General features: G+C 34.3%; 1 protein-coding gene across 2 annotated transcripts in view; it reads left to right on the forward strand.

Annotated features, from left to right (window-relative positions):
- The window catches only part of LOC106871508 (mitochondrial Rho GTPase 1), a 94,392-nt gene extending 83,431 nt beyond the window's left edge, over nucleotides 1-10,961 (forward strand). For both annotated transcript variants that reach the window (XM_014918007.3, XM_014918008.3), the window contains one exon: nucleotides 10,003-10,961. In XM_014918007.3, coding sequence (XP_014773493.1) covers nucleotides 10,003-10,120 — 118 coding nt within the window. In that variant the 3' untranslated portion in view covers nucleotides 10,121-10,961. The remainder of the gene's footprint in view (nucleotides 1-10,002) is intronic.
- The last annotated feature ends 889 nt before the right edge of the window (nucleotides 10,962-11,850 follow it).

Genomic DNA, 11,850 nt, shown 5'->3' on the forward strand with positions numbered 1-11,850 from the left:
AAGAGTCATAGAGTAGAAAGATGTTTCTGACAATCCCAGTTCTTACTGTTTTATGTTACTGACTGAATTGAGAGAGACACAAATATTTTGCCATTTGCTCAAAAAAATCTAGAACCTCATTCTCTTGTATTCAATATTTCAATAATTTTAATGAAGATAAGTCACCGAATTTTTCACTTTGCATCTTTCTGGAGACAGTAATGGAAAATCAGTCTAGTGCACCAGCTCCTTTACACAGTCACAGTGTCATTGTAAACAGCACCTACAATTAAATAAGACTACAGAATTATTGTCAACAAAAAGGCAAAAGGGAGTTGAGATGATGTTCTCATTGTTGTTAGTGATATGAAGTGAAAATATCAACTGAGAAGTGAATCCAAGTTTTAAGCTCAGTTTACTGCAAGTTTACTATCACCTGATTTCAATCTCCATGGATGTTATGAGTTATTGTTAAAAAACAACAACAGTAAAGTGTATGTGGGGTACAAGTTTCCATTCATTTTCTTTGTAGTCAATCATACTATGAATATTGTTTCAAAAAAATTAAAAAGAAATAAGAAACAACAAAAGGTATAGTAATTATGGGTAACAATTGAAAATATAAACCACATATTGTTTTGATTAATTCACTATTTTTATTAACTTATAAGAAACTATATGACAAACCATATTTACTTGAGGGCAATGTGATCTCAAATATAATGCAACCTCCATTTTTTGTGCCTAAAAAAATAATCAATAATATATTTTATCCTTTTTTTTTTAAACTTGTGTATAATGTTCTTCTCCAGTTTTGATTCTGGTGTTTTTTTAATTAATTTTCCTGTATTTATACATGTATAAATGCAGCATATTGGAAGTAAAAATGTTAGAGCCTTAAATCATCATAAAAGAGAATCATGAAAGTGTCATATCAGAAGAACTACTGAAAGTAATTAAAATCGCTGACAATTTTGAAGTTAGTGGGATTCTCATTGAGAAACAAGCAATGTCATATACCTTGGGTTGTGTCTGATATGAAAGTTTAGTTTTATTTTAAACTGTCATTGTTGTGAAATCCATTGTAGTAGATGACTGGATGTCATAAGTTGAACTTTGCATAAAATATTTTGCAAATCAGTCATTACATAATCAGATTTAATAATAAAGGAAAGATCAGTATATATCCACCTAACAGTGGTACATGGACTGTTGCATATCAGCCATTCTGTACAACTCTTAATCAAAACTAGAACCCTTGATCTATTGGAATTGCTAATTGATTGGAAAGGCTAGTCTGAGATAGTACTGAGCAGCATTCTGGTGACTTTACCCAAACACCTTGAACTTCAGCTCAGCAGAGTAAGTTAATAAATTATGAATTATACATGGATTACAGCATAGAACTGTACCTATTTAAAGTTTGTGTTTAGAGCAAGCTAAACTTGACCTGCAAGAATTAAATATGTTGACCACAAGGTATATATGATATGATATGCACCATCAACCTTTACTGTAGTAATCCAGCATAACATTAACTTGGTCAGTTCTACCTCTCCATGAGAAGCCTGCTTTAAGAGAGCTTTTAAGAATTGTAAAGGGAAAGGTTATATTTAGAACTCCTTAATAAAACTTTGGAAATTAGAGAAAATTGACAAAGTCCCATAATGAGCCAAGAAAGAATGTCCATAGAGAAAAGGAAAATTCCTTATTGAATCATAGTTTTCTCTCAAAACCATTAAGAATAATATATACTTCATGATTTCTTGGAAATTTCTGTAGCAAATCTTCAAACTGTTGTTGATTTGATTTTTATCTTTTGTTTGGATGTTTAGATAATGTTTCTATTTATATTCATCATCAAATTCAGTAGAAAATAAAAAGTTGATATTTAGTGACAATAAAGGTAAATTCATGTCTTATAAGATATTAGAGTCATTATGATGAGTTAGAAAATAATTTGCTTTGACCATTAGATATCAGAAACTTGTTAGTCTTTTAATGAAATATTGCAAATGTTTATTTTTCTTTTCAAAGCTCTGTTGTGATATTAATCTAATGAATAGATATATTATTATCCTAACTGAAAAGGAATCATCTTTTAAGTTTTAAACTAAAATTGCAAATTCTTATGACTTCAGTTCCCTTGTATTGTATTTACAGAATAGAATTTTGATTAATCACTTAGTTCGGTTTTTTTTTTTTTTTTTTTTTTTTTGCTTTCAGCTTAGGTCTTTTTATTTATTCATTTACAACCATCTTCATAATTGTTTTCTATGGTCTCTTATCTGTATTAGTTATTTTTTTTAGATGTGGACACATTATAAAATATTTGCTACTCTAAGTATTACTTTATAGCAAGTAATAGGCTATTATACTTCAAATTTCGTTGATAATAAATCTTAATTTTCATTATATTTTATATTTTATGGTACAATAAAAATTTCATCTGCTGAATTTAGTGCAAGGTTTTGAATATTGCATGAGATTGTTTTCATCTAAACTGAATCAGTAAAATTAAACTTCTGTTCTTAAATGATATAGTTTCAGATTGAAATGTAGTAAAAAATTAGCTGTATGTTTTGTGTCAAGTGTTTTGCATGAGCTTTGTTTGAAAAATATATTTACTCTAGAGAAGTATTAGTGACTTTAAGCAGCTTGCACTGTCTTGATAGTAAATATGATTCTTGTATTCAGTTTGAATTTATGGTTTGTGGAAACAGTACAAGTTGAATTATAAAAATTTTATTGTTTTAAAAGCTTTTTTAAATTTTGGATAAAATTGAAATTTCTCTTTGTAGATGGTTATTTCATGATAGTTACTGTTTCTGTTTTAAGTAAAATATATGATTCTTATAATCAAATAGACCCTATAATACAATATAGGGTTTTAAATAATGCTTCTTAACTTTTGATGTCAGTTGTTATAACTGAATACTATCTATTATATTTCACCTTCACAAATGTGTAAGGAATGGTTTGGACTATCACACACTTCTGCTAGTAGGTTATAGAAATATATTGTAATATACAGATGTCAAAAAGAATAATCTCAGTTAATAAAATATTGTTGATCTAAGTCAATGATAATATCAAAAAATTTAGCTGAAAAATCCTTTAGGTAAACTAGATATTGATCTTTTAAATATTTATTGTATTGTTAAGTAAATTAAAATATCTGTTGAAATCGTTTCTCTCCCAAAACTGATCCACATCTAATTATCTCATTATCTAAAATTCTTTCCTGATCTGTGGTTGTTTCTTCTTCCCTACAGTGCATCTCATTTGGAAATTTGGCTTCCTTTCCACCTGTATTCTCAAAAGTAGGATAACTTTGACTTTTGAACTCAGAGAGATTCTCCTTTGCACATCTAAAATATCTGCTTTGATTCACAACACTTCTTTCTCCCACAATATTGTTGATTCTACTCTCTTGTTGTCACTCATCAGGACTATTATATTTTTTAAATCTACAGTTTATTCCAATACAGTGCATGCACACAACCACACACACTTTCTTATACTTCATTTTTTTGTCATATATGATCTTTCACATCATGTTTTAACTGAAAGGTAGTGCTTGTTTACACAACTGCATCAGTGTAATATTTATTGTTATATATATATATATATATATATATATATATATATATATATATATATATATATATATATATTTGTGTTTTAATATTTGTAGATTTACTCTGGAAACTTTTTGGGACAATATTATCAAGTCCAGAGAACATAATTTGGTCTTTTACTTATTAAAAGTTCATGAAATAGCTAAATCTAGATTGAATAAAAGTATAGTTTATAAATTTATATTACTGACTAAAATCATTATATTAGGAGTTAATTTATTACTATTCTTTTGATGTTATTTTGATTATTATTAAGAAATCAATACTAGTAAATAATAAACTACAACAACAACAAAATCATATTTCTCCTTTTTTGATGGTTACTAGTTTAAAATGTTGCTACTCCCCTTCTAATTAAATTTTTAATCAATTGGAAATGTTTAATTTAGTCAAATATGTTTCTATTGCATAATGTCTTTCTTTTTATGGTTGGCAAGAAAATTTTACCTAGAAATCCCTTATCAGTTGTATTTTTGGAAGAATCACCTTCATCAATAATTAAAACACTCAATGATATTATTATTAGTAGTATTTATTTCTTTAGGACTGTGAATGGTTGCATCACTGCAGAATATTTTCAGAATTTTATTCCTACAGGGGTTGACTTTGCCATTCATCCTTCAGCTATTAGTAAAATATTGATTATTAATAAATCATTTTCACTTATTTTTTCATTTTAAGTTAATAATTATAATTCTTAGTGCTGGTGTTTTAATTTTTGGTCAAAGATGACTCTTCCAAAAATAGGATTTATTTTTATTGACCTGAAATGCTTTTCTGTTTTGTATGTATTCTTTTTAATTTCCTCCCTGCTTGCATAACTTTAGAGCTTACCTGTTGTTTGTACAAATGTTTAATTATTGTATTTGTTGTCATTCTTATACCTGTGTAGATATTTCTTTTTCAAATGTTAAGCGTATGTTAGTATAATAGCTGATGAAGCTTGTTTTCTTTGTCTATTTTAATTGTATTGCTAACTCACTTTATAAGCTGTGTTAATGAATTACTAATAACATTCTAGCTTTGATGTTTAAAAATGCTTTTGAACAAAGCAAAACAGAAGCTGCTTTTCATACAATCTAATTGTATATTGATTTAAAGTGTTCGCTTCAAATTAAACGTATATTGAATATCTAACTGGTACTTATTTCCTAAATAGCCTTTTACCAAATTTAGTATCTTTTTTAAGGAGGCGTAGGAGTGGCTGTGTGGTAAGAGGCTTTCTTTCGAACCACATGGTTCCGGGTTCAGTCCCACTGCACCTTGGGCAAGTGTCTTCTACTATAGCCTCGGGCCGACCAAAGCCTTATGAGTGGATTTGGTAGACGGAAACTGAAAGAAGCCTGTCGTATGGGGCTATTAGACAAAAGAAACAGGCTTGGAAGAACGGTGGTAGCAGGGAATTGTACCAATCTGCCAGAAGGGAAGCTAGGCGACAGGTTTATTTAGCCAGAGGGGAAGCAGATAAGAAAAGATTTGCCAATGTTCTGTGCCGTGAGGACCAAATACTTGAGGTATTTCGTGTTGCAAGACAGTGTAGGAGAGAGAATAGTGATGTCGTAGGAAAGAAATGTGTTCGCATGGATGATGGTACGCTTGCACTAAATGAGGCTGCAAAGAAAGAGGTCTGGAGATGCCACTATGATAGATTGCTTAATAAAGAGAATGAATGGGAGAAAGAGAGCCTGCCGTATGTCGACCCAACAGAGGGACCAGCTATCCGAGTTGACAGTACCAGGGTAGATAAAGCAATTAAGAGTATGAAGACAGGGAAAGCTCCCGGCCCATCGGGAATCACTGCAGAGATGCTCAAAATATCTGGCAGTGTTGGCTACAGCCTAGTCACCCGTATTACGAACCAGGTGATACACGAAGGAGTCATACCCAATGACTGGTGTAGCAGCACCATAGTCAACTGCTACAAAGGTAAAGGTGACGCTTTAGATACAAATAATTACAGAGGTATCAAGCTGTTAGATCAGGTTATGAAAGTTACGGAGAGGGTCATAGCCCAACTAATTAGGGAGCGAATCAATTTAGATGAGATGCAGTTTGGGTTCGTGCCAGGTAAAAGCACTACTGATGTCATATTTCTAGTAAGACAGCTGCAGGAGAAATACCTAACCAAGGATAAACCTCTGTACTTGGCTTTCGTTGACATGGAAAAAGCCTTTGACAGGGTCCCCCGAACCCTTACCTGGTGGTCAATGAGGAAACTTGGGATAGAAGAATGGTTAGTGAGAGCTGTGCGAGCCATGTACAGAGATGCTGCCAGTAAGGTGAGGGTTGGAAATGAGTACAGTAATGAATTCCGAGTAGAGGTAGGGGTCCACCAAGGTTCCGTCCTCAGCCCCCTCCTATTTATCATAGTCCTCCAGGCGATCACAGAGGAATTCAAGACAGGTTGCCCCTGGGAGCTCCTCTATACTGATGACCTTGCACTAATTGCGGAGTCACTATCAGAACTAGAGGAGAAGTTTCAGGTGTGGAAGCAAGGACTAGAATCGAAGGGCCTTAGAGTCAACCTAGCAAAAACCAAAATCCTAATAAGTAGGAAGGTAGATAAAACACAAACCCCTTCAGGTAGATGGCCCTGCTCAGTATGTAGAAAAGGAGTAGGTAGTAACTCTGTAAGATGTACCCGGTGCAAGCTATGGACACATAAGAGGTGCAGCAATATCAAAGGCAGACTAACTACGAAGTTAGTTTTTGTATGTGGCAGATGTTCAGGTGCAATAAACACTGTAAACAAACAGGAAACAACTTCTATCTCATTCCAGGGAGAAAAACTAGAGGTAGTCGATAGCTTCCGCTATCTGGGTGACCAAGTTAGTAGTGGGGGTGGGTGTGCTGAAAGTGTAGCTGCTAGAATAAGAATAGCCTGGGCAAAGTTTAGAGAGCTCTTACCTCTGCTGGCGACAAAGGGACTCTCACTCAGAGTAAAAGGCAGACTGTATGACGCATGTGTACGAACAGCCATGCTACATGGCAGTGAAACATGGGCTGTGACTGCTGAGGACATGCGTAAGCTCGCAAGGAATGAAGCCAGTATGCTCCGCTGGATGTGTAATGTCAGTGTGCATACCTGTCAGAGTGTAAGTATCTTGAGAGAAAAGCTGAACATAAGAAGCATCAGTTGTGGTGTGCAAGAGAGACGATTGTGCTGGTATGGACATGTGGTGAGAATGGATGAGGATAGCTGCGTGAAAAAGTGCCACACCCTAACAGTTGAGGGAACCCGTGGAAGAGGTAGGCCCAGGAAGACCTGGGCTGAGGTGGTGAGGCAAGACCTTCGAACATTGGGCCTCACCGAGGCGATGACTACTGACCGAGACCTTTGGAAATGTGCTGTGCATGAGAAGACCCGGCAAGCCAAGTGAGATCGTTGCCAGTGCCCCTGGACTGGCCCTTGTGCGGGTGGCACATGGGATGCACCATTTTGAGCGTGGCCGTTGCCAGTACCGCCTGACTGGCCTTCATAGGATTTTCGAGCGAGATCGTTGCCAGTGCCCCTGGACTGGCTCTTGTGTGGGTGGCACATAAAAGACACCATTTTGTGCGTGGCCGTTGCCAGTACCGCCTGACTGGCCCTTGTGCGGGTGACACGTAAAAGCACCCACTACACTCTCTGAGTGGTTGGCGTTAAGAAGGGCATCCAGCTGTAGAAACTCTGCCAAATTAGATTGGAGCCTGGTGTTGCCATCCGGTTTCACCAGTCCTCAGTCAAATCGTCCAACCCATGCTAGCATTGAAAGCGGACGTTAAACGATGATGATGATGATGTGTGTGTGTTTGTGTGTCTATGTTTGTCCCTCCAACATTGCTTGACAACCGATGCTGGTGTGTTTACGTCCCCGTAACTTAGCAGTTCGGCAAAGGAGACCGATAGAATAAGTACTAGGCTTACAAAGAATAAGTCCTGGGGTCGATTTGCTCGACTAAAGGCGGTGCTCCAGCATGGCCACAGTCAAATGACTGAAACAAGTAAAAGAGAGAGACAGAAAGTGGTGTCAACATTCTTTTTTATAGAATGATTCTGCTTTAACATTTTAACATTTCTTCCTTTCTTTCTGCCATTCATTTTGTTCTCTTTTTTCATCGTTGTCATTATTATTCTGTCTTTCTATCCAGTGGCATTAAAATTGACACCATTCACTTGTTTTTTGATATGGAACGTTCATGTTTTCTAAGGTTGATGTATGTGCTGTTATTTCTTAGTTTTGTGGCCTACTTTCTCAACTTGATTTTCTGTCTCTCACTTTCCACTTGTCTTTTCACATATAGAAATACTCCAAGCAGGCTTCTTAGAGTTGGCCTCTTAGAAACTAGTTCATCTCCCTGTTGACCTTAAATACATTTTGTTTATGCTGTAAAAAGTATCAGTTGCATAGACAACATGTCACCTTCTCAGTTTACATGTCATAATTATTTTTCTACTGTCAAAATTGATATCTAAATTCTATGAAAAGTAGAATTGTAGTAAACACAACACAAATTGTTGTTGATGTAGTTGTCCCAACAGAAGTTCAATATACTAACTGAAAGTGAAGTGATTGAATGGCTTCAACTCAAATTGACTTAAGATCTGAACTTTCTGGGATGAACTTGATCATGAGAACTATGCCAAAAGTAAATTTGGTAGAGTAATTTACATTCCATATGAATATGATTCCACATTGAAAATGCTGAGCTATTGAAATCTAGCATAGATGTAGCAGTAACCTATTCTAACCTGTCTCTGCCAGTTATAGAAAGTAGAGTTGTGACAAAATAGTTACCATCTTAAAGGAAGTTGTGATTTAGAATTGAGATTTTTTTCATTTTTTATATATTTATATGGTTTCCTTTCTTTGCAATAGTTTCAGATGTTCTCTGAAAGGAGTACTCTTAGTAATAACTACCATTAGATATAGTACAACTGTCTAATGTTGTATCAGATAATATACATGATTTAATATGCATATAACAATATATCAAATGCTTAAATATTTGTTGTGTAATTTAAAGCTGAAAGACAAGAGCTTTTTTTTTATATATATCATTATCATCATTTAATGTCTGTTGTCCATGCTGACATGGGTTGGTTGGTTTGACCAGAGCTGGGAAGCTGAGGGGCTGCACCAAACACCAGTCTGATTTGGCATGGTTTCTATGGCTGAATGCCAACCACTCTGAGAGTGTAATGGGTGCATTTATGTGCCACCAGCACAGGTGCCATTTGCGTGACACCAGTATCTGCCACAACTACGATTTCACTTGGCTTCATGGGTCTTCTATTCAAGCATGGCATATTGCTGGAAGTCTCGGTCATTTGTCATTGCCTCTGTGAGGCCCAACATTCAAAAGGTACTTTTTACATGCCATCAGCACAGGTTCTAGCTACACAACACCAGCATTGGCCACATTGCCTCCATGAGGCCCAAAGCTTGAAAGGTGCTTCTTACATGCCACCAGTATGGGTGCCAGTTATGCGACGCTGGCATTGGCCACAACTTGACACCAGCAATACACACACAATTTCTACCTCTTTCTTATATACTCACGTTAATGTAAATGGTAAATTAGAAAAAAAGACTTTTTAATGAAATTAATTCTTCTCAGATGGTGTATATTAGAGTGGCAAACCTCATCAAATATATTTTAATCCTATAAACATGTCATGTTTGAATCTAGAAAATGGTTTCTGTTTTTCCTACCTTGCTTTGTAATGATTTGTGCATTTATAATGAGTGTGAAGTTATAAAGTATTGCCTACTTTCAGTTTGTTTGCATAAAGCATATAAGGAAATTTGAACTCATAAATTATGTACTGCTTAGTACGTCTTGTTAGTAATGTCTAAATATCAATGTTTTACCATTATCATCACCATCATCATTCTCATGCCTATACTCTTCCATTGGTGCATAAACTGGATGGGACTCTTTGAAACTGTTTTGCAGCCAGATTCCCTTCCTGATGTCAATCCCTTTTATCATTGATGACATGCAGTGTACACTATATCAATTCCAAATGACTGAATTACACACTGTTTTATGTTTGTCGTTATTCTGTTACATTTAAAGAATCCCACTTTATTGTTATAATTACTTATCTGGGAATGGGATAAAGTTATAATACCTTTAGAAACTGAAGTAGATATATCTTTGTTGACTTTGTACAATAGTTAATGTACAACAGTCTACCATCACATTAAATTTGTTATGCCCAGCCAGTCATGTGGGCATCATAGTTATGAAGTAGTCTACAATGATAACTTTTAAAGGATAAACTGAAACTTTGGGTTAGAGTATGTGTGTGTGAAGTGGGGAGGGATTTTCTTTTTAAATACATTCATGCATATTCATAACTTTTGTATTCAAAAATATTTCTTTCTTATTTCAGATACCTGAAAAACATCTACAACAAGGATAAGAAGTTGTTTATAAAGGCAGCTATTGGTCTGGCTGTGGCAACTGGTTTTGGATTCATAACATATAGAATAATCCGTGCCCTTCGATAGGGACTGACTTTGCCTTGCCATTTTTTTCTTTTTAAAATTTGTAGATGGTAACACGAGAAAGAATACCTACCCAAAACCTAGAAAAGAAAAGAACACTTAGCATTTTTTTAAATGTTATATCCAAGTTTCTTTCTATGTTAATCTGCAGGGTACTAGAGAGTGTCTCTACAAATTTTGATATTTTCATAAATATGGAGTTGTTGAAGTAATGTTTTTACACCTCAACTTCTGTTATTTCTAACATTCAAACCAATAGTGAAGTAGTAATGGGTCCTTTTTTTTTTTAAATAAAGTTGACTGGAGCAAGTGAGATAATATGTGCTGTATATAATACTTATTTCAGTTGATTTAAATTTGACAAAACAAAAATAATAAAAAAGCATGTCACCTTTTTCACATTGAATGTTTAGTAACAGAAAAGGTATCTAGTTTTAAAGACACTTGTTTTAAACATTGTGTGTGTGTGTGCGTGCATATGTGTATGTGAGTGTGCATTCGTGCATGAAAAGTAAATTTGCAGAATTATGTAACTCATGCTATCTTGGAAGAAAGCAAAAAACAATGAATGTAAAAAGACATGATAATAATGAAATTAAAATTAATAAAATAATATGCAAAATATATGAAAGTAATAATATAGAGATGTGAGTCACAGGAACAGTTACCATTTCTATTTAGATGAAATATCAAAACATTGTTTTAAATGTGAAAAATTGAAGAATTAAACAAACACCAGAAAAATAAGAAAACAAAAAGGAAAATAAAGAACAAACCAAACGGTATAGTGTAAATGTTGAAGTACAATTACATGAATATAAATAAATTAAAATAATCTAACCAATATTTGTGTTAAAAATAAGGGAACATACCAATGATTCGACATCTGTACAGTTTTATCATTTTCTTTTAAAGCCTTTGAATTTGAATCAGTTTGGACTTCTATTTTCTTCTCTTGATCATCTTTCACAACTGTTTTGTGTTAGCACCTCTAATACTCCAACCTTATCTAAAACCACCACCACTCACTTTTTTCTTTCTTTTTAGCTTTTTATTTTGATTGTGATACTTTTTTAATGCTGTTATTGGTTGGGACCTTTCATTCAAGGATTAGACTAGATTGCTACAAGTTTAGTTTCAGTAATTCTCTAATGCATTCTCCACTTCATCTCTCTCTCTCTCTCCCCCCTTAGCTTTATCTATTAGGGTTTATTTTGTTTGTTATAGTAACAATTATGGATGTAAAATTATTGTTGCGATGGATACTGGTGTGTGGTGTGCTTTTGATTCCAGGTCGAAAGCTGTTTCACTTTGCCAGTACCTTTGAGGAAAATATGGACATTGCAACTTCATATCTAAATGAATATTTGTGAAGGAAATCATTATTATTATTAATTAGGATGGTGGAATGGCAGAATAGTCAGATTACTGGAGAAAAGCTTTACAGTATTTGGTTACAGCATTTCATCTTCTAACTCCAAATCCTGCCAAGGTCATCTTTGCTTTTCATCCCTCCAGAGTTGATAAAATGACAGTACCACTCAAGTACTGGGGTTGATTTAATTGACTAAACCTCATCCCACAGAAATCAAGCCTTGTGCTGATATCAGAAACCATTATTTTTGTTATTATTATTATTATTATGGGTCATCCTCATAAGCATCATCGTTTTCCTTTCTTTTTTGTTTCATTTGAGGCTCAAGAAGTTCTAAGCAAAGTGTGAATTATGAAAA

This window comes from Octopus bimaculoides, chromosome 1 (genome assembly GCF_046866305.1).
Source record: "Octopus bimaculoides isolate indiv1 chromosome 1, ASM4686630v1, whole genome shotgun sequence".
Classification (NCBI taxonomy): Eukaryota; Metazoa; Mollusca; class Cephalopoda; order Octopoda; family Octopodidae; genus Octopus; species Octopus bimaculoides.